We start from the raw sequence: 16,373 nt of genomic DNA, 5'->3' as shown, positions 1-16,373 counted from the left end.
GTGGGGACTGGGATTCTGCACATCCAGCCAGGTTCCAGGTGATGCTGCTGCTGCTAGTCCGGAGTCAGATTGAAAAACAAGGTTCTAATTTACTCTATAAGTTATTGATGGATTGACTGATTGATTTTAAAAGTTGTCTATTGCCTGCACTTGCTAGAATCTAAGCCTTAGGTAGATAGGGATCCTTGTGTCTTTTTGGTCACTCGTGTAGCCTAGAAGCACCTGGAAGAGTTCCTGGAATACAAAAGGTGTTTAGTGCGTATTGTTGAACCTAGAGTAAGTGAATGTTCTCATTCCTGACAGGCACGTGTGATTAGAGTGGAGACTAGAAATGACCTTCCTGTGAGGCAGACTTCTGAACCTCTTTGAGTAAAGGTATCTCAAACCCACCTGACTTATCCCACACTCTGTGGTGTGGAGTGGCCAGTCTTTAGGGTAATGGAAAGGGTTCTGCTGGCATGGAAATTCTAACTCCAGGTTTTCAGAGTAATGGAAGCAAAAGTGATTACTGTGTTGTCTGGGAAGGTATGATATAAAACTGTCCCCAAAGTAAACCCTCATGGTGGCCATCTCCTTGGATTGTTCTGGAGTATGTGGGCAGGAAGTTAGGCACCACCTTAAAAGCTAAGTCAGAGGTAAAGCTTGCATTTGAAAACAGCACCTCATCTGTCTTAGAACTTTCCCTCTTGAGTTTGTCTTTATCCTCCAGGAATTACACATATGAGGCCTTGTGTCACTCTGGAAAGAAGTTGGAAAAAACCTAACAAGTTATTAAACAGCCACCCTGACCTCTCTAAGGCAGTTTCATGCTTGAAATGAAACGGGCTGTGCTTGGAGAGAGTGCCGAGGTCACTGGGTGGCTCATGTCTGGTGGCTTGGATGAAACGGTACCTGGTGAGAGAGGTGGCCAAGGAGAGCCCACGGAGGAAAACAGACATTTAGGGAATGAGAGAAACAGGAGGGTGGTGAAGGGATGGGAGATGGAGTTGTCAGTGAAAGAGGAGGAACAGTAAGGATGTTGAGGCCAAAGAAAAGAGCGTTAGAGAAGGAGAGAGGGGCCAATTGCATTGGCTGCCTTGAGTCGGTATCAAAGGGACCAGCTGGGAGTATAGATCCCATGGAGCTGCAGAGAGCTCATGGTGGGCTTGGTGGGGTGGTGTCAGAACCAGACTGCAAGGTTTGAGGAGCAAGTGGGAGATAAGAATTCAGTAATGATTCATAAGATATTTACTTAAGTATGGCCATCCTTTGGTCTCATGCGTTACCAGCTACCACCCCCACCCACTGGCACCCAGACCAACACGCATATACTCTTTTTCTTGAAAGCAAAGTATGAAGGTTAGAGACATTGATGTGAATGAAAATAAAGCAAACAGTTGAGAGATCTTGGATAAATACTGGATATTTTTATTGGATAAATATTGCGGAAGTGCATTGTTATTGTAGAAATACTGAATCAGCTTCGGATTCATTAATAAAAATCCAGCCTCAGATGTCAGGGCCCATGGGAACCTGTGTGGCCACCACTTCATGGAGGCTTTTAGAGAAGCCAGAGAGTTAGGTGGTTTGGTCTTCTTGTTTTTTGATCAGGAGCTTACAGTTAAGATTCTACCATGGCTTCCCAATTTCCAGGTGCACAGTTCTTTACACCTTGTTGTGATTTTAAAATTAATTTAAAGTGCATCTGTGTTTACAAATACATAGTGACAAGTACAAGCCCACTAGATTGGAAGACAGGGAATGCACATTATCTTCCATTTGGGCTCAGCTGCTCTTTTAAGTAGATGTAGCCCCACATGACACCCCCAGAGAGCTCACTGTGCAAGTTGGATTGGTGGACAAATTAGACCCCCACCTGCTCTGAAAGTAGGTAGCCCTGCTCAGGCCACAGAGCCTGGCGGGCACGGGTCACTGCTCACCTCTCCACCTCAGCAGCAGGCATATTTCTGCAGCACAGGACCTGCACAGTGATGCACAACAGCACTGAGCCCTTGAAACTTCCTCCACCTCCTGGGAAAGATGGGTAGACATGGGCATCCACAGCTCTGCTGCCTCCACAGGGATAAAGTGTCATAAGAAAAGAGGTCCCTAATAAGGAGACAGTCTACAGACTAAGGTTTAGACTGTATGTGGGCATCATTAAGATTTCAGGCCACTAAGCTGTTCTGCAGGTCAGAGTGGTTTGGGTATGAATGATTCTACAGATTTTTAGAGAGTATTTTGGACTTCCAAAGTAGACACATTTACAGAGGGGTTCAAGCCAGATGCAAAGAGAGCCTCTGTTGAGTATGATATATGTATGTGTAGTTTGAAAATGTTGGACAAGTTTACAGTGTATAATTCAAATGTATTAGGCTTTGAGGTCAACGCTGCAAGAGTCATAAAAGTCAAGTCTCGCTGGCAACCGGCGTGTTGGTGCTTTAAAAGTGTTACGATGTCGGGTGCACCCCAGTGCTCATCTGCATCATAGGAGAAGGATGAACTCAGCGTGTAGCACTAACAAAGGGCTGTGACACCCTGGCTCCTTGGTCCCCTTCCTGTGCAGCAACCAGGGCAGATTTATGTGCTGGAAAGTCTTCTGCAAAGCACAGGCTTAGCCTCCCAGCCCCAGGGAGAAAGGCATCATCACTCACTGAGCCGAAGTGTGAGCTTGGCAAGGAACAGACCCTCGCAGTGGGTGAACCATGGCAGCATCTAAGAGAACAAAAATGTCTGTGTTCATGTCTGCTTTATACAGTGTGTGCCAATAATTATTTGGGGATGGGGCTGACAAGGAAAGGAAAGAGGCTCCCAGAGCACCATGTGAATAGTGGGGATTTTATCCATTTGCTCCTCTCTCTGCCAGAGTGCTAGTGTCTGTAAGACTTTTAGTGAGTAGAACCATCTTTTATTATTCTGATGTGCTTTATGTACAGAACAGCCAACATGTTTCTGCAGGAGATTATATCCTAGCTACACTTGAAGATGTGAAACCAACTCTCAGGGCATTGACTAACTTCTCACCATCAGCACGGAAGAAGATGTCCACAGGGACAAGGGAAATTAAAATCTGGGGCAGCATGGAAAGAGGCTACAGCTAACATCTAACCAGTGCACAAAGGAGATTTTCAGTAACACTATCTGTGATAGATTTCTATCTTAGCCATACATCTGCTTAAAGATTGAGAAGGTACAGCTTGCAAGCTGGCCATGGCTGGAAGAGAATACCACAGTTAAAGAAAGTAGATTTCATTTTGGTGCAAGAAGGGACCTTATGAAACATCAGTAGAGCAGACCCTCATTTAACAGATAAGGAGACTGAAGCCTGGACCATGTGGGATGCTGAGTGGCTGAGCTGGGTGAGGAGCTGGATCTGGACCCAGTGATCTCTGCTGTTGTGGCAATTTCTTAATGTGCCATCCTGACACTTGGATGTGGAATCTGGTAGGACACACCCATCTGGGGGAACACGTGAATTCTTTTAAAAAATTAAGGCTCTTTTAACACCCCCTTCTTTGGGGAAATTTTGGATTGAAAGTTCGAAGGCAGGAGATCGATACCTGATGAAAATTAGCCAAACTAGAGACAGAATTATAGGTGGAGGCCAGGACATCTGCTGCTCCTGTCCTCTGCTTGCCAGTGCTTTCCATTGTGTAAGAATTTTCTCATGAATAAAATTCCTGGAATTTTATTGAAAACAATGAATCCATGTGTCAGAGATTCACAAATGAGACACATTCCAGATGTGCAGCACACTGTATTTTTAGCGTCTAAGTGGGTTTAGAAAGGCCAAACCTAAAGCTGCCTGTTTTTCATGGAGCTTCCTCTGAAGATGAGAGGAATGATGTGCCATCCCTCCCTGGGTGTTGAGAAGGACTGTTCCAATAGAGGGAAATGCAAATGACCTTGTTCTTCCGTGAGCTTCGGGGTGCTATCTGAGCAGCCTTCATGCCTCCTGAAACCTGAATCATCTAAATCCCTACCTAGATTGTAAACTTCAAAAATCAGAAGGGTAGAATGGTCCCGTGAGCTTCTTAGTAAGGCCACTATAGAAACACTTTCTTGTACAAGTTTATTGAAAACCCCAACAAGTTTTAGGGAAAGTTAAAATAAAAAACTTCATGATTCCCACATCCAGGAAGAGAAGACTTTTCTCCAGGAATTTGAGGAATCACCGGAATCAGTTGTGTGCCATGTGCTATTCTAGGGGAAAAAATAGAGATTATCAGAACATGGTATATTCATTCATTCATTCATTCATTCATTCGTTGGCTTATTAGATAGATATATCCAATAGCAGGTCAGAGACTATACCAGGGTCAATCTCTTCCTGTGCATAGCTTTTATTTAATCGACATCAAACTCATGTAAGAATTACAACCATAAACTCACAAAAGAACTGGACCAGGAACCAAAAAGGCTAAATCACATGGAACCAAAGTGATAGATGTGTTCTTAAAAATGAAAAAAAAAGGTGCTAGATTGCCAGATTATCCTTCTCCTCCTCACATTAGGTAGATGTAGGATTTTAAAATTCGGTTACTTAAAAAGAATAAGTGACTCATTTGCTTGCAGGAGGCTATGTAATTTTCCTGGCATCTTGCTTGTAAGAGTAATATGCCTAGAAATGGATAATTCTGCCTTGAGCCATGTGGAGACTTTGAGTCATGTCAACTTTCTATAATGTGATAATAATTTAAATGCAGTGTTAAGGTGTATAAAACCTTTTACATGCACAAGCTCATCTGGCCCATTTAACCACCCCAGTGGGAGCTGAGCAGCAGTTATCAGCACCACCTTTATAGTAACTGAGACTCCACAAGGAAGAGGCAGCACTTATTGAACTTGAACATGTACCCAGCTCACCTGAGGATGTTGTTATACAGTGGATTCTGATTCGGGGGAGGTGGGACGCCCAGAATCTGCATTTCTAACAAGTTCAATCTTGGAACTGGAAGGGGTTACAGAGGTGATACAGAGATCAAGCGCAGACTCCAGCTTCAGACGCAGATCTTCTGATCCCCAGTCCACTGCTCCTGGTCTCCACCAGGCTGCCTCCTGCCTTGTGGTGTGTTTCCATGTTTATCCTAAATTTAGTGATAAAATGTAAAAATAAAATATACCATTTCTCATCTCAAATGAATTACTTGAAACTAGATACATATAAGGAAAAGGCTTTGGATGAGTGTTCTCTTAGTATTGTGTAACAATAATTAGACAAAAACATGCGTCTAATGTCAAAAGTGGAGACGGTCCTCCACGCAGAAAGATCTAAAAGAATGTGATTGCATTCTTTAACCTCACTCGCATCTGAAACACACAAACAGGGTGTTTTCACACGTTTTACACTTTTTGTTCATCTCCAAAGGAGGAAAATGAACTGTTGGAAGAGGGGGTAAAGTGTTTCTTTGCAGGAGAAGAAAAGAAGCTGTAACATCATAGACACATTGTTTCTTAAATTAATTACTAATGATCAAAATGACCTTTGCCAAGCTAAATAGTCCCAGCTCATTCTTCTTTGAAATGCATTTGAAGAACATTCTGTGTAGCACCAAGAAAGTAAAGAGAAGAGTTGTTTTAAAATTATATTGGTTGGGTTTCTTAATTTCCCAAGGTTCATTTAAATATAGCTTTCATTATGTGGAACATAACTATTTTTTCTTTGAAAATTTTCTACAAAGCTCCAATGTTTCACAATACTTCTAGGGTTTCTGCTTCCCAGTTGAATGCTTCTCTCTTCACTTTGGAAAAATTCATTTTCTAGTAAGACTTATTTTTTTCATAGGTTGCCTAGCCCTATAGCATCCCTAGGTTAAGCCTACATGGATTTAAGGTAAATCCCTGCAGTAATGTACACCGTGATAATATGACTGCAGACATATATCATCAATGGCAATTAGCTCTCAAACTCCTGGAACTACTGGTTCAGCCCATTCATTTCACAGAGAAATGTGTCCCTTCATTTGGATGTGATAGAAGTTTCTAGACCCCACTGACAGCATTATGATGTGGCTGTAATATCACTTCATGACTTAGTTGTATGGTTCATATGAGCATCAACAAACATGTGATGTTAAGAAACTATTTTGAAGCTAGGAACACACGTAGAGAGGAGCCTGCCCTGAAAATGGTTGTATTTTCACAGAGGCTGGGTCAAGGGAGAGGTCTGTGAGCAGAGAGAGTTGCCTTGGCCAGCTAGGCCTGCTCAGTGCCCATGAAAGATCCAGTGAGTTCAGAGCAGGGAGATGGGCCTGAAGGTCACAAAGGGCAGGGTCTCCGGCTAAGTCTGTTCTGACAGATGTGCTGAGGGGAGGGCAAGACACCCTCTAGGACGAGAAAGGAATAAGCAGAGGCAAAGAGGCAAGAATTCAGGTTCTCTGTGTTATGTAGGCAATACCTGCCCTAGTGGGTATGCTCAAAGATAGGAATTGTGAAAGTCCTCTAAATGTATAGGATGCACTTAAGAATATTTAGAATAGAATATGTATCTTTTTATTATCTATTACAATATGTGTGTATTTTTATATATGCATGTATACATGTCTGTGTGTATATTACACATGCATGAATGTATTTGTATATGTGTGCACATGTGTATGTATGTATTTGCATACATGTGTGTATATGCACATGTGTGTGTTTGCATGTATAAGTGTATCTCCACACCAGACCTGGGTCTCAATCTCTCAGCATCGGGCTGGTATTAAGAGTTGTAAGTTGATACTGAAGTGATACCATATTGGAGAAATACGGTCTTTAGATGGACTTCATTTGCCTATATCCATTTTTCCTTTGAGGTTAATCCAAGATTTTTTATATTTTTGAAGGACTAAAATAGCAATGTGTTAAATTGGAAAAATGTGAAGACAAAGCTAGATGGTGCATTTAAAATATGATGTAAATGTTTCCTCCTCTGAAGAATTAAGGAAAGAAACGAAACTAATATCAAGAAGGGGCAGAAATGATCACACTCAGCTTGACCAGGCATCTTTAACTCACAGCGTTTGACTTTTTGTGTGTGTTATAATGAAAAGACACACTGGTCAGATGAAAGTTCTTGTTGCATGGCTATAGCAGAACTGCAAAGGTACACATTTAGAATAAAAACTCCTGAAGGACTGGTGCATTGCTGTTGGGCAAATGGTGATGGTGGTAAAGCCTTCTCTGGGCACATTGGTCATTTTGTATTGCTTTTTCCTCTCCCAAATGTGATTAGGCACTAGACTTTCCAGAAGCATCTATTGCATGTGCTCTGCCTTGAAGAGAAGCTATAAACAATAGGGCTTGAGACAGCCTAATAGTCTTTCAATATCATTAGGTCTGTAGACATCCATTAAAGGCCACCAAAGTGTCACAGCTCCATCCTATTTATAAGTGGTGTTCCTACCTGCCCTATTTTTCCTGTGTATTATTCGTTAATAGGAGACAGATGTCCACCTGCAGTAAGCACACCCCACTACATGGCCATATCTTTGGGCCTGAATAATTTGATCAACTAAAGAAGAGAACAGGTTCGTTGATTTAAACCATTGTGTAAGAAATAATTAAATGTATCTGGGACCCATCACTGCAGACCCCTTAGGCTCACAGAAGAGCATGTTGTGCTTAGAAGTTTCCTTACTGGTTTCCAGCAGGCTCTCTGCTGAACCTTCTGGTCCTTTATTCCATTCTGGATCCTGGGGTTCTGGACATTTATCCCCTCATTCTTCTTGCACCTCTTCTCTCTGCCAGCCTCTCTCATTCTAAGTGGTTCCATCTCTTATCTATGAAAACATCTCTGTTATTTCCAAGCCATGACAACACAGGGCATTGAAGGACTCTGCCATGTGACCTACCTTAATCCAACTTCTCACTTCTAATAACACCAGATAGTGACTCATGTGCAGCCTTGGGGAATGATTCCATCAGAAGCACAAACCGTTCTCTCACCTGGTCCTAAATGTTGATGTGACTTCCCTAATCCTGCATTCTCATCTATGGGTGGGAATGACAACTAACCTATGGGACTATTGTAAAGATTAAATGGCCATATTTCATAATATTTAGGATGCCATTGGTGGTAAAACATACTATTATTGTATCTGCCAGAGGAGAAGAAACACTACCAATAAACTAGGATATGCCATTGATTATAAGATGCACCCAGATTTCAGAGCTGGTAAAATGTGAAAAATGGTGTATCTTAGAATCAGCAAAGTAGGATTTTAGAGGATACTGAATGCAAAGTGTTCAACAAGGTAAACTGGTTAATTATATGATGTATGAGCTGTTTATGAAAGTGGCTAAAAGATATCTCACCCTTCACAGTGTGAGGAGCTACATGTGTACCAAGATGTGCTTAGTTATGTGTAAGAGAAACTTACAGAAGAATTTTGTACTGGATTGTAACAGGATGAGAACTCTGAGTGAAAAGGCATCTGTTGATTTAAGGTGACATTGCCTTCCTGAAGTGGACAGTCTCCACAATGTGTCATGAAAGCAAGGACTTCATTGAGATTTTTTTAAAGCATGACCATGATTCTAAAATGCTTGTTCCACTTAGTTTTCCATTTGTTGTTCATAATTGTATTAGTCTGTGTTTGTGTTGCTGTAACAGAATACCTGAGACTGGGTAATGCATAAGGAAAAGAGCTTATTTGGCTCACAATTCTGGGACAGCTGCATCTGGCATGGGCCTCAGGCTGCTTCTACTTACAGCAGAAAGCAGCAGGCAGTAGAGGGTACAAGCAGATCACATGGCAAGAGGAAGCAAGGGAAAGAGGGGAGGTGCCAGGGTCTTGTAAACAACCTGCTCTCGTGGGAACTAATAGAGTGAGAACTCACTCCTTACCCCCATGCCCCAGGGTGAGCATTAATCCATTCATGAGGGATCTGCCCCCATAACCCAAACTGTTCCCAACACTGTCACATTGGGGAGCAAATTTCCACAAGAGTATTGGGGGGACAACACATCCAAACTCTATCAATAATTAACAAGTAATTGTGACACATAAGACTTGAGGAAACTGAAGGTTGATCTGGTACCCCAGTTCCTCGGAGTTCCTAGTTCTGGCTGTCTTGCTAATTTTTGAAAACCATGTGAATACCATTTCCCTCTGGGCCTTTCACTTGCTCCAGCTGTGAAAGAAATCTGGTCATTCTTTAAGACTTTCTCATTTTCAACACTTTCCCACTCCCAGATTTTTAAGAAACTTTAAGTATGATAGATGCTCTGTATTAACAATGTAATATTTTTATGAACGTTGGGGATCACAAATTAGAAGCAAGGAATGGTCTTCATATGTTACTAGTGTGTTCAGTATTCAAATGAAGTAATACACACCATAGTCCTAATACAACAGTACCTTTTGTTTGGGGGCAATTTGCTTAAAATTATTTGTTTCTCATAAGTTCATAAAAAATGGCCTTGGTAGACTGCCACTCGCCACATGGGAATATCCCAACTTTCCTGGAGCTGCAGGAAAAACACCCACACACTGGCAAACACCGATCTAAAGTTCAGGTCTTTTTATAGTAACATAGAGGCAGGCATATTAAATTATTATGCCACATTTCTGCCAGGTTTTGACTTTTCAAAAATTCTGTTATAAAACAACCAAAGTAGTTCTCAAGCCCTGCAGCTTGCTGAAGAGTCTGAAAGCATAATCTATATGTGTTAACTAAGGCATCTGCCAACACCTTGAGCAGGCAGGCAGGTAGCAAGGTGAGAGATTGCCACACTACATAGGAGAGCAGTCAGGCATCAGGGAGACAGGGACTTTATCAGTCAAGGCCAGGAAGAGTCTCTCCCGGAGCTGGAGCTGAGGATCTCATGTGTTCCTGGTTACCAGCCTGCGTTCAACACTCCTTTCTGGTTTTAATCCGATTGGGCTAGATCCTCTCTCTCCTTTGAAGTTCCAGGGCTGCTGGGCAGGGAGAATCCTATGCCTTAGCCTTTGTCATTCATACTTTAACCAAAGAGATGATGAAACCTGCCTGTAGCTAAGTCAAGTGGGGAAACAAAGACTCGCTGTGGGTCTGTAGCTTGGTTTTCTTCTGAAGAAAAGTGTTTAGTGATCATTCTTACTGAAGTAGGTCTCTGAAAACTATCTTTCAGCTTCTTTTTTACTCCCCCTGATTGTTAAAATGTGTTACGTTGTCATGCGTGCGCACGTGTGTGTGTGTGTGTGTGTGTGTGTGTGATTTTGTTTGTTTCCTTTTCCTGAGCTGTACTTAATTCTAGGTGTTTGGCAGCCTTTGTTTAGTTAGAATCATCTGGGGGCATTTTTTTTTTTTTTTTTTGCTGCTCTGTCTTTTCACAATGTGGACTGTACTTCACTCCTTTTGAAATGTTTATCCTGAAGCTTCCTCATTTTTAGGATTTTTTCTCTCTCATGAACTGAGTGGTTGCTTTTGATATTCTGAATTATATCACCTTCCTCATTTTTGTGCAATATTAACTTTGAGAAGAATTTTTAGATATAAAGATAGAATACGTACCTTCCCTATCTCTAGCACTTGTAAGGTTTTTTTCCCCCCTCGATTGATCTCAATTAACTAATTCTTTTTCTTTAGAAAACCATGTGCTAAAATAATACTTTGCCAGATGTGAGAATGTATTCCTTCCCCTACAACCTCACACTTAAGCCTCATTTTAGTTCTAATATTTTGATTTTTTTTTTTTCAATCTTATGCTATATTCACTTGGTCACTGGCTTTGTTTGCAAGAATATCTTACTTTATCTTGGGGAGATAGTAATATTATAAAGTTATTGCTTTTTTCTTGTTGTAGTTCTTTTATTTTGTAATTTAAAATTTAGCCTGTTCCATGCACATAACCTGTTTTTGCCAGTTTCTGATATAAATCACACATTTGTTCGTGTTTCTCATCATCAGTGAGCCAAAGCTAACATTACATAGTATGTTATTTCCCTCCAACCCTTGGTTGAGTCTGCAGGCCCAGGAAGGGAGGAGGGACCGCCGTCTGCCTTGTTTTCTGTTCTGAGTGTGTAAGACCATTCTACTCAGTGCCGCTATGGGAAGGGAGTATCTGTTGTGCAAAAATTATTTAAGAAGCTGTCATTTTGGACTTCGTTAATTAGCATGACTACACTTAGTCTATGGTGCTGATTTTCCTTTCAAACCCAATGTCTGTGAGTGTAAAGTTCTTAGATTTGCTCACTCAGTCGTGGCTGGAAGAAAGCCATGGAGTTCAGGTTCCCCGACATCTGGGATGCCCGTTTCTACACATTCAGCTTCTGCGCTGCTGCCTCGTGTTAGTTGTTTGTTGATATGCTGATTTTGCTGTATATTCAGGATGCCTTTCCCCTCTTGTGCCTGATTCCGGATCTCTGGCAGGCCCAGCTCATCCTTCTGTAGATTTTGCATCCCTGTTTAAACTCCAGGTGTAGTCTTTCCCGAAGTGTCACGGGCCATAGTTCTAGGGATGCTGAAGATGTTGGCGGGGGGTTCTATATGCACAGACACCTGGCCACCACTTGAGAGCCGAAGCACTGAGGTTGTTCCTTTTGACTCTTCCTTCTCACCGATTCACAGTACAAAGCAGTAAAGAAGCCATGCACAGGAAGCCAGGAAAAGATGTGGTCCTTGGTTAGGTGGGGCAGAGTGTGGCAGAGGATAGACTGGCTTGGGAGGGGTGCTTTGTGCAATTACATGTGTTTCCTAAACGTTCTGATACTTCTGGGGAGGGAGGGAGGCCTCCACCTCAGAAAGGCTGCTTTGTAAGGCTCTAGGACAGATGGGGAGCATACTTCCTTACTGAAAAGTCAACTCAAACAACGAGAAGGGAGTGCTAACTGAAACACTTACCTCAAACCAAAAAATGTGAGAAGGGCATCATAGGGCTGTGGAGGCAGGGGGCAGAGGATAAAACACAAGTCAGTTCCGTCACTAATTCCCTGGTGGCTCTTGGCCAGCTTATTCAAGATTAGATCTGGACCTTTTTGGATCTCAGACTTCTCATTTGGAAATGAGAAGTTCGGACTGGAAAGTTTCCATGGTACCCCACCCCCCGCACCCCCAACTCAGGCTCCAAAGATCCATTTCTTAAAAAATTTGTGGCCCAACCAGCATTTGCTTCTCCCTAGTTCACTAGTTGATAGTGATACTAAGGATGCCAAAGGACTGAAATGAAGACGAGCTCTCACACAGACTTTTTTTTCTTTCTGCTATAGAAACCAATCTTGGATTGTCTCACAGTCACTCTGTGTGGTTGTGGCACAATGTATTATTCAAGTAGTTGAAATTTCCAAATCACATCTGCCTTTGCTGATTTGGCTATAGAATATAAACACAGCCATAAGCTAACCACTTGTTTCACTTAAAACCACAGAAAAACCACCCACCAATGACAAACTCTTATTTCTTCTCACCAAATCATTCAAAAAAGCAAAGGTATTAATAGAAAGTAGGTGCAGGGAGAACTAGTCGGTAATCCAGATATTTTAAACATCCTGGTATTTGGAGGCATCTGGATAATTCACAGCTTTTTTTTTTTTTTTTTTGGTTCATTTATCATCCAGATGTTTGCCATCATGGAAGCACCATTTGAAGCTCTATTTCAGCTAATAACTTAGAGTGGAAAAATTCGTGTCTCTGTCTGCTTGTCCTTTGGTGCTCCATTTCCCGTGCTCTCTTCTTCTAAGTGCCTCTTCCTCAGAATCTCCTGGGAATGTGGCAATTTTGCCAGATGCGTAGGTGCTAGCCTTCACGTTTCTTTTTTTAATCTTCATGACCGTTCTGTACCCCATCTGCTTGAATTATAGATTGCATTTGTCAAATAATGACATATGCAATTGGATGTCTTCTAAAACCTTTGAAATTCAACTTCCTTGAGTTGAGATTAAAGTGGGTATTAACTGCCCTGTTGCAGTCAAGCCTGGTATGCTTTGAGACCTGCATAAAAGTTTTTCTAGGCCGGCCAGTTCCAACTCTTATGGTCTGGGAGGAAGAAAACAAGGTACTTTTTTCTTCTGAAAGGTAAAAATGGATGCCATAAAAACTACCTAAAATCTGGTCACATTTAGAAATGACTCTGAAGTTAGCAACTTTTAAAAACATGACTGTCATTGGAGTGTCCTGAATATGTGTTTCTTTGGGCATTCAGGAAGCATTATCAGTTGTGAGTGAGGATCAGTCATTGTTTGAGTGCGCCTACGGAACACCACACCTGGCCAAGACAGAGATGACTGCCTCCTCCTCCAGCGACTATGGACAGACATCCAAGATGAGCCCACGTGTCCCTCAGCAGGACTGGCTGTCTCAACCTCCAGCCAGAGTCACCATCAAGATGGAATGTAACCCTAGCCAGGTGAATGGCTCCAGGTAAGGAGACTGCTGCCCCCATTCTCCCTGCCCTCCTGTCTCCTATCCCTTGAAAAGGCACAGTGGAAGTGAGGTACGGTCCTCCAAAGGTTGTGTAAGAAGCAAGGCCATCGAACGGTAAAACTGGGCAACGCTGAGAAAATGTGTTCTCCAGTGGTTTGTGTTGAGGATAGAGGTTGTAAAACCGGTAGTATATTTACCAAGAACTCTCTTTGAAGATGTGGTGTTCATTTCCATTTCCCAGGCTTGAGGGCTCTGTACGAGGGGGGCCTTACTCACATATGGCAGAATTCATCTCTGAGGTTTTATTGCCTGGAAAATAATGCTGTGTTATGTTTTTATGGAGGGAGAGTGTCAGCTAGTGGCCAGGCAGTGCAGCATATGTCCAAGCCATTTGGATTTGTTAATGGAGCTCCTTCATAAGCTGCCCATGTCCACCCCATTCTTCTATCCCTCCTGTCCCCTTTTCTTAATGCATGCTGTTTTCTTCTTAACTTACACTTAAAGCCAAGCTCCAATGCCTCTCATAATCATTAACTTTCCTGAGTTTGTCATGAAAATGCAGCTGTCATGTAGAATGTATTACCACAGGCAGAACTATCCTGGGCACTCAAAAGCATTTTATTAGAGGTAGTTTTGAAACATAAAATTACTTTCAATTGTGATATAATATCTCATGTGTATTCAGAAAAAAGAATATAAAATACCAGGACAAATTTCTTTTCTATGTTGCATAATCTACATTTCTACATAGAGTCAAAGAACAGCTCCCATTTTCTAATGCTTTACTGTACACAGATCCTTTTCACATCTGACAGCTGTCAGTCCTCCAAGCAGCTCTGGGAGCAATGCTTGTCCCTGTTTGATGGATGAGGAAACTGATGATCAGGCATTTTCTGGCTAACCCAAAATCACCACTTAAAGGGACTCAGAATTTGGATTTAAACCAGGGGTGTTTGACTGCACACCCAGAACATTTTCCACTCCTTTGCAGCTATCACAGGGCCTTTTTGTTATATGTAAGTTTTAATGCTAAATGCATGTATTGTAAGTGTCATGTTTTATAAGCACTGGGAACCATTGCATCAACCCCTAGTTTGGAGTTAATGAAGGTGCCAAGTCACAGTGCCTTAGTGGGAACGTCAACAAAGAGGCTGGATGTGCCAAATAGGGAGATGAGAGATGCCAGAACTTTCCTTGACTCTAAAAAGTCAGTTTATATGTGTGTATCTAGCTTTTTGTTAAATATGAGAATAACCCTGATGTCAAATATTGCTATGACATAGGTTCTTTAAGTGGAATTCAAGGTGTCTTAGAGCTCATCAAGAGATGAACTCCTCAAGTTCTGAAAAGACCTCAATAGAAAATGCAATCATAGGGTCCCATAACGAAGTTGTGCGAGGTTAATAATTACGTGTACATATTTTACCCGTAAATCCTGTCCATCCCATAGAATGTTTCTACTGATCATTAACTGTAGACATTTCTGAGACTTAGAAGCATGCAATGTAATCACGTTCTGAAGAATGCAACAGTATTTATGTAGAAGAGTAGTTGGTGGGGCTAAGCTGGAAACACTGAATGGATTCTACTTTGGATGGAGTCATGCAATCCCGTTATGTGATCCCATTCATGCCAGCATGGTCCTGGTAGAGAGGCAAAGAGCAAGATACATTTCCAAAGCTTTTCTTCCTAAGAGGCTAATTTCTACCTATAGGAAATACACGTGTATGTGGGGATTATGACAGAGAGAGAGAGAGAAACACCTCAAGCAAAGGATCACTGAGATGATATCCAGCCAGCAGTCAGCAGAGTGAGCTGTACCCTGTCTGGACTTAGCAAGCCTCAGAAGGGGGCTGATGAGGAGATGAGACAGTGAGGCAGAAACAAAAGTTTCTTTTGTTCTCCCTGTGCTACTCCTGAATTTTAAAAGTAAAATAAGCGTTCTGCTAGCAGAAGAGGGAACGTGTTTTCCCTGCCAGGAGCCTTTGGCTCCCTTCGGTAGCTGATGTGCTGTCCCCTACCTGTACTGGCTACCCCGGGCCTTGGGACAAGGCGCAGGGCAAATCTGAACCCCGGCCAAAGGGCTGCAGACCCAAGAAAAACATGAGGGCAACAGGGGAAGGGAGACTCTTGGTGGTTCTTCTCTCAGGTAGGTGCTGAGAATCACGCAGGGCCGAGGTTCTTTCTGGAAATGGAATCTTCTTCAGGAGAACCGGACATCTCCCTGCAAGGGAACAAGGGGCACTTGAAGCTCTTCCTCCTCAGGCCTTGCAGAGTCCTGACATCACTCAAAATGCTCCCACTGTAGACTTTCAGTACAGTTCCATGGGGTTTTGGCCAGCGAGAACCAGGTAAAGTCAGCCGTGCTATCCTCCTCATCTTTCCAGAGGATTCTAGGGGTGTCGGTTTGGCAAGTGCTGTCCACGAAGAAAGCAAGCATGACTCCATCCACCTTAGATCCAGGTGCATGTGCATCCAGGATGGAGAATGACAGGCCCTGTGGGAAAGAGGCCCCCTGCCAAGCTTTGAGGTGCCCAGTGACGATGCAGGTGTCACCCGTCACCAAGTGTCACCATTCCTCACCCCCAGGAACATTCCAGGGAGACAGGGGGTGGCAAGTATCAATCCCCTTTGTAGAAGAGGCGAATACAGTGCTCAGGCCTGTGTCTCCAGAGTTCAGTGTGTCTGTTGCAGTCGTGTGTGGGGCCTAGCACGGTGTGGCAGACGGGCTCCTCCAGAGAGGCAGACCTGTACGATATGTTAATAGTTTGAGTTTTATTTTAAGAAATTGACTCATGCAATTGTAGGGGACTGGCAAGTCTGAGATCTGTAGGGCAGGCCAGTGGCTGGGAACACAGGCAGAATTTCTATGTTGCAGTCTTGAGGCAGAATTTCTTCTCTGGGAAACCTGTTTTTGCTCTTAAGGCCTCCAACTGATTGGACAAGCCTCATCCACAACATCCAGGGTCATCTCCTTTAGCTACAGCTTCACCAATTGTAGATGTTAATCGTCTCTACAAAATACTTTCTATAGCAGCACCTGAGTTAGCATTTGGTTAAGTCACTGG

At 42.6% G+C, this 16,373-nt stretch overlaps 1 protein-coding gene across 2 annotated transcripts in view; it reads left to right on the top strand.

Moving 5' to 3' along the window:
- Positions 1-16,373, top strand: part of ERG (ETS transcription factor ERG) — a 113,386-nt gene that overhangs the window by 35,744 nt on the left and 61,269 nt on the right. For both annotated transcript variants that reach the window (XR_010023359.1, XM_063092840.1), the window contains exon 2: positions 13,085-13,302. Coding sequence is in view for 1 of the 2 variants with exons in the window: in XM_063092840.1 (XP_062948910.1) it covers positions 13,085-13,302 (218 nt within the window). In the remaining variant the exon portion in view is untranslated. The remainder of the gene's footprint in view (positions 1-13,084; positions 13,303-16,373) is intronic.

This window comes from Cynocephalus volans, chromosome 1 (genome assembly GCF_027409185.1).
Source record: "Cynocephalus volans isolate mCynVol1 chromosome 1, mCynVol1.pri, whole genome shotgun sequence".
NCBI classification, from domain to species: Eukaryota; Metazoa; Chordata; class Mammalia; order Dermoptera; family Cynocephalidae; genus Cynocephalus; species Cynocephalus volans.
Note: the sequence above shows the minus strand (reverse complement) of the source record. Positions and strands in the feature narration are given on the sequence as shown.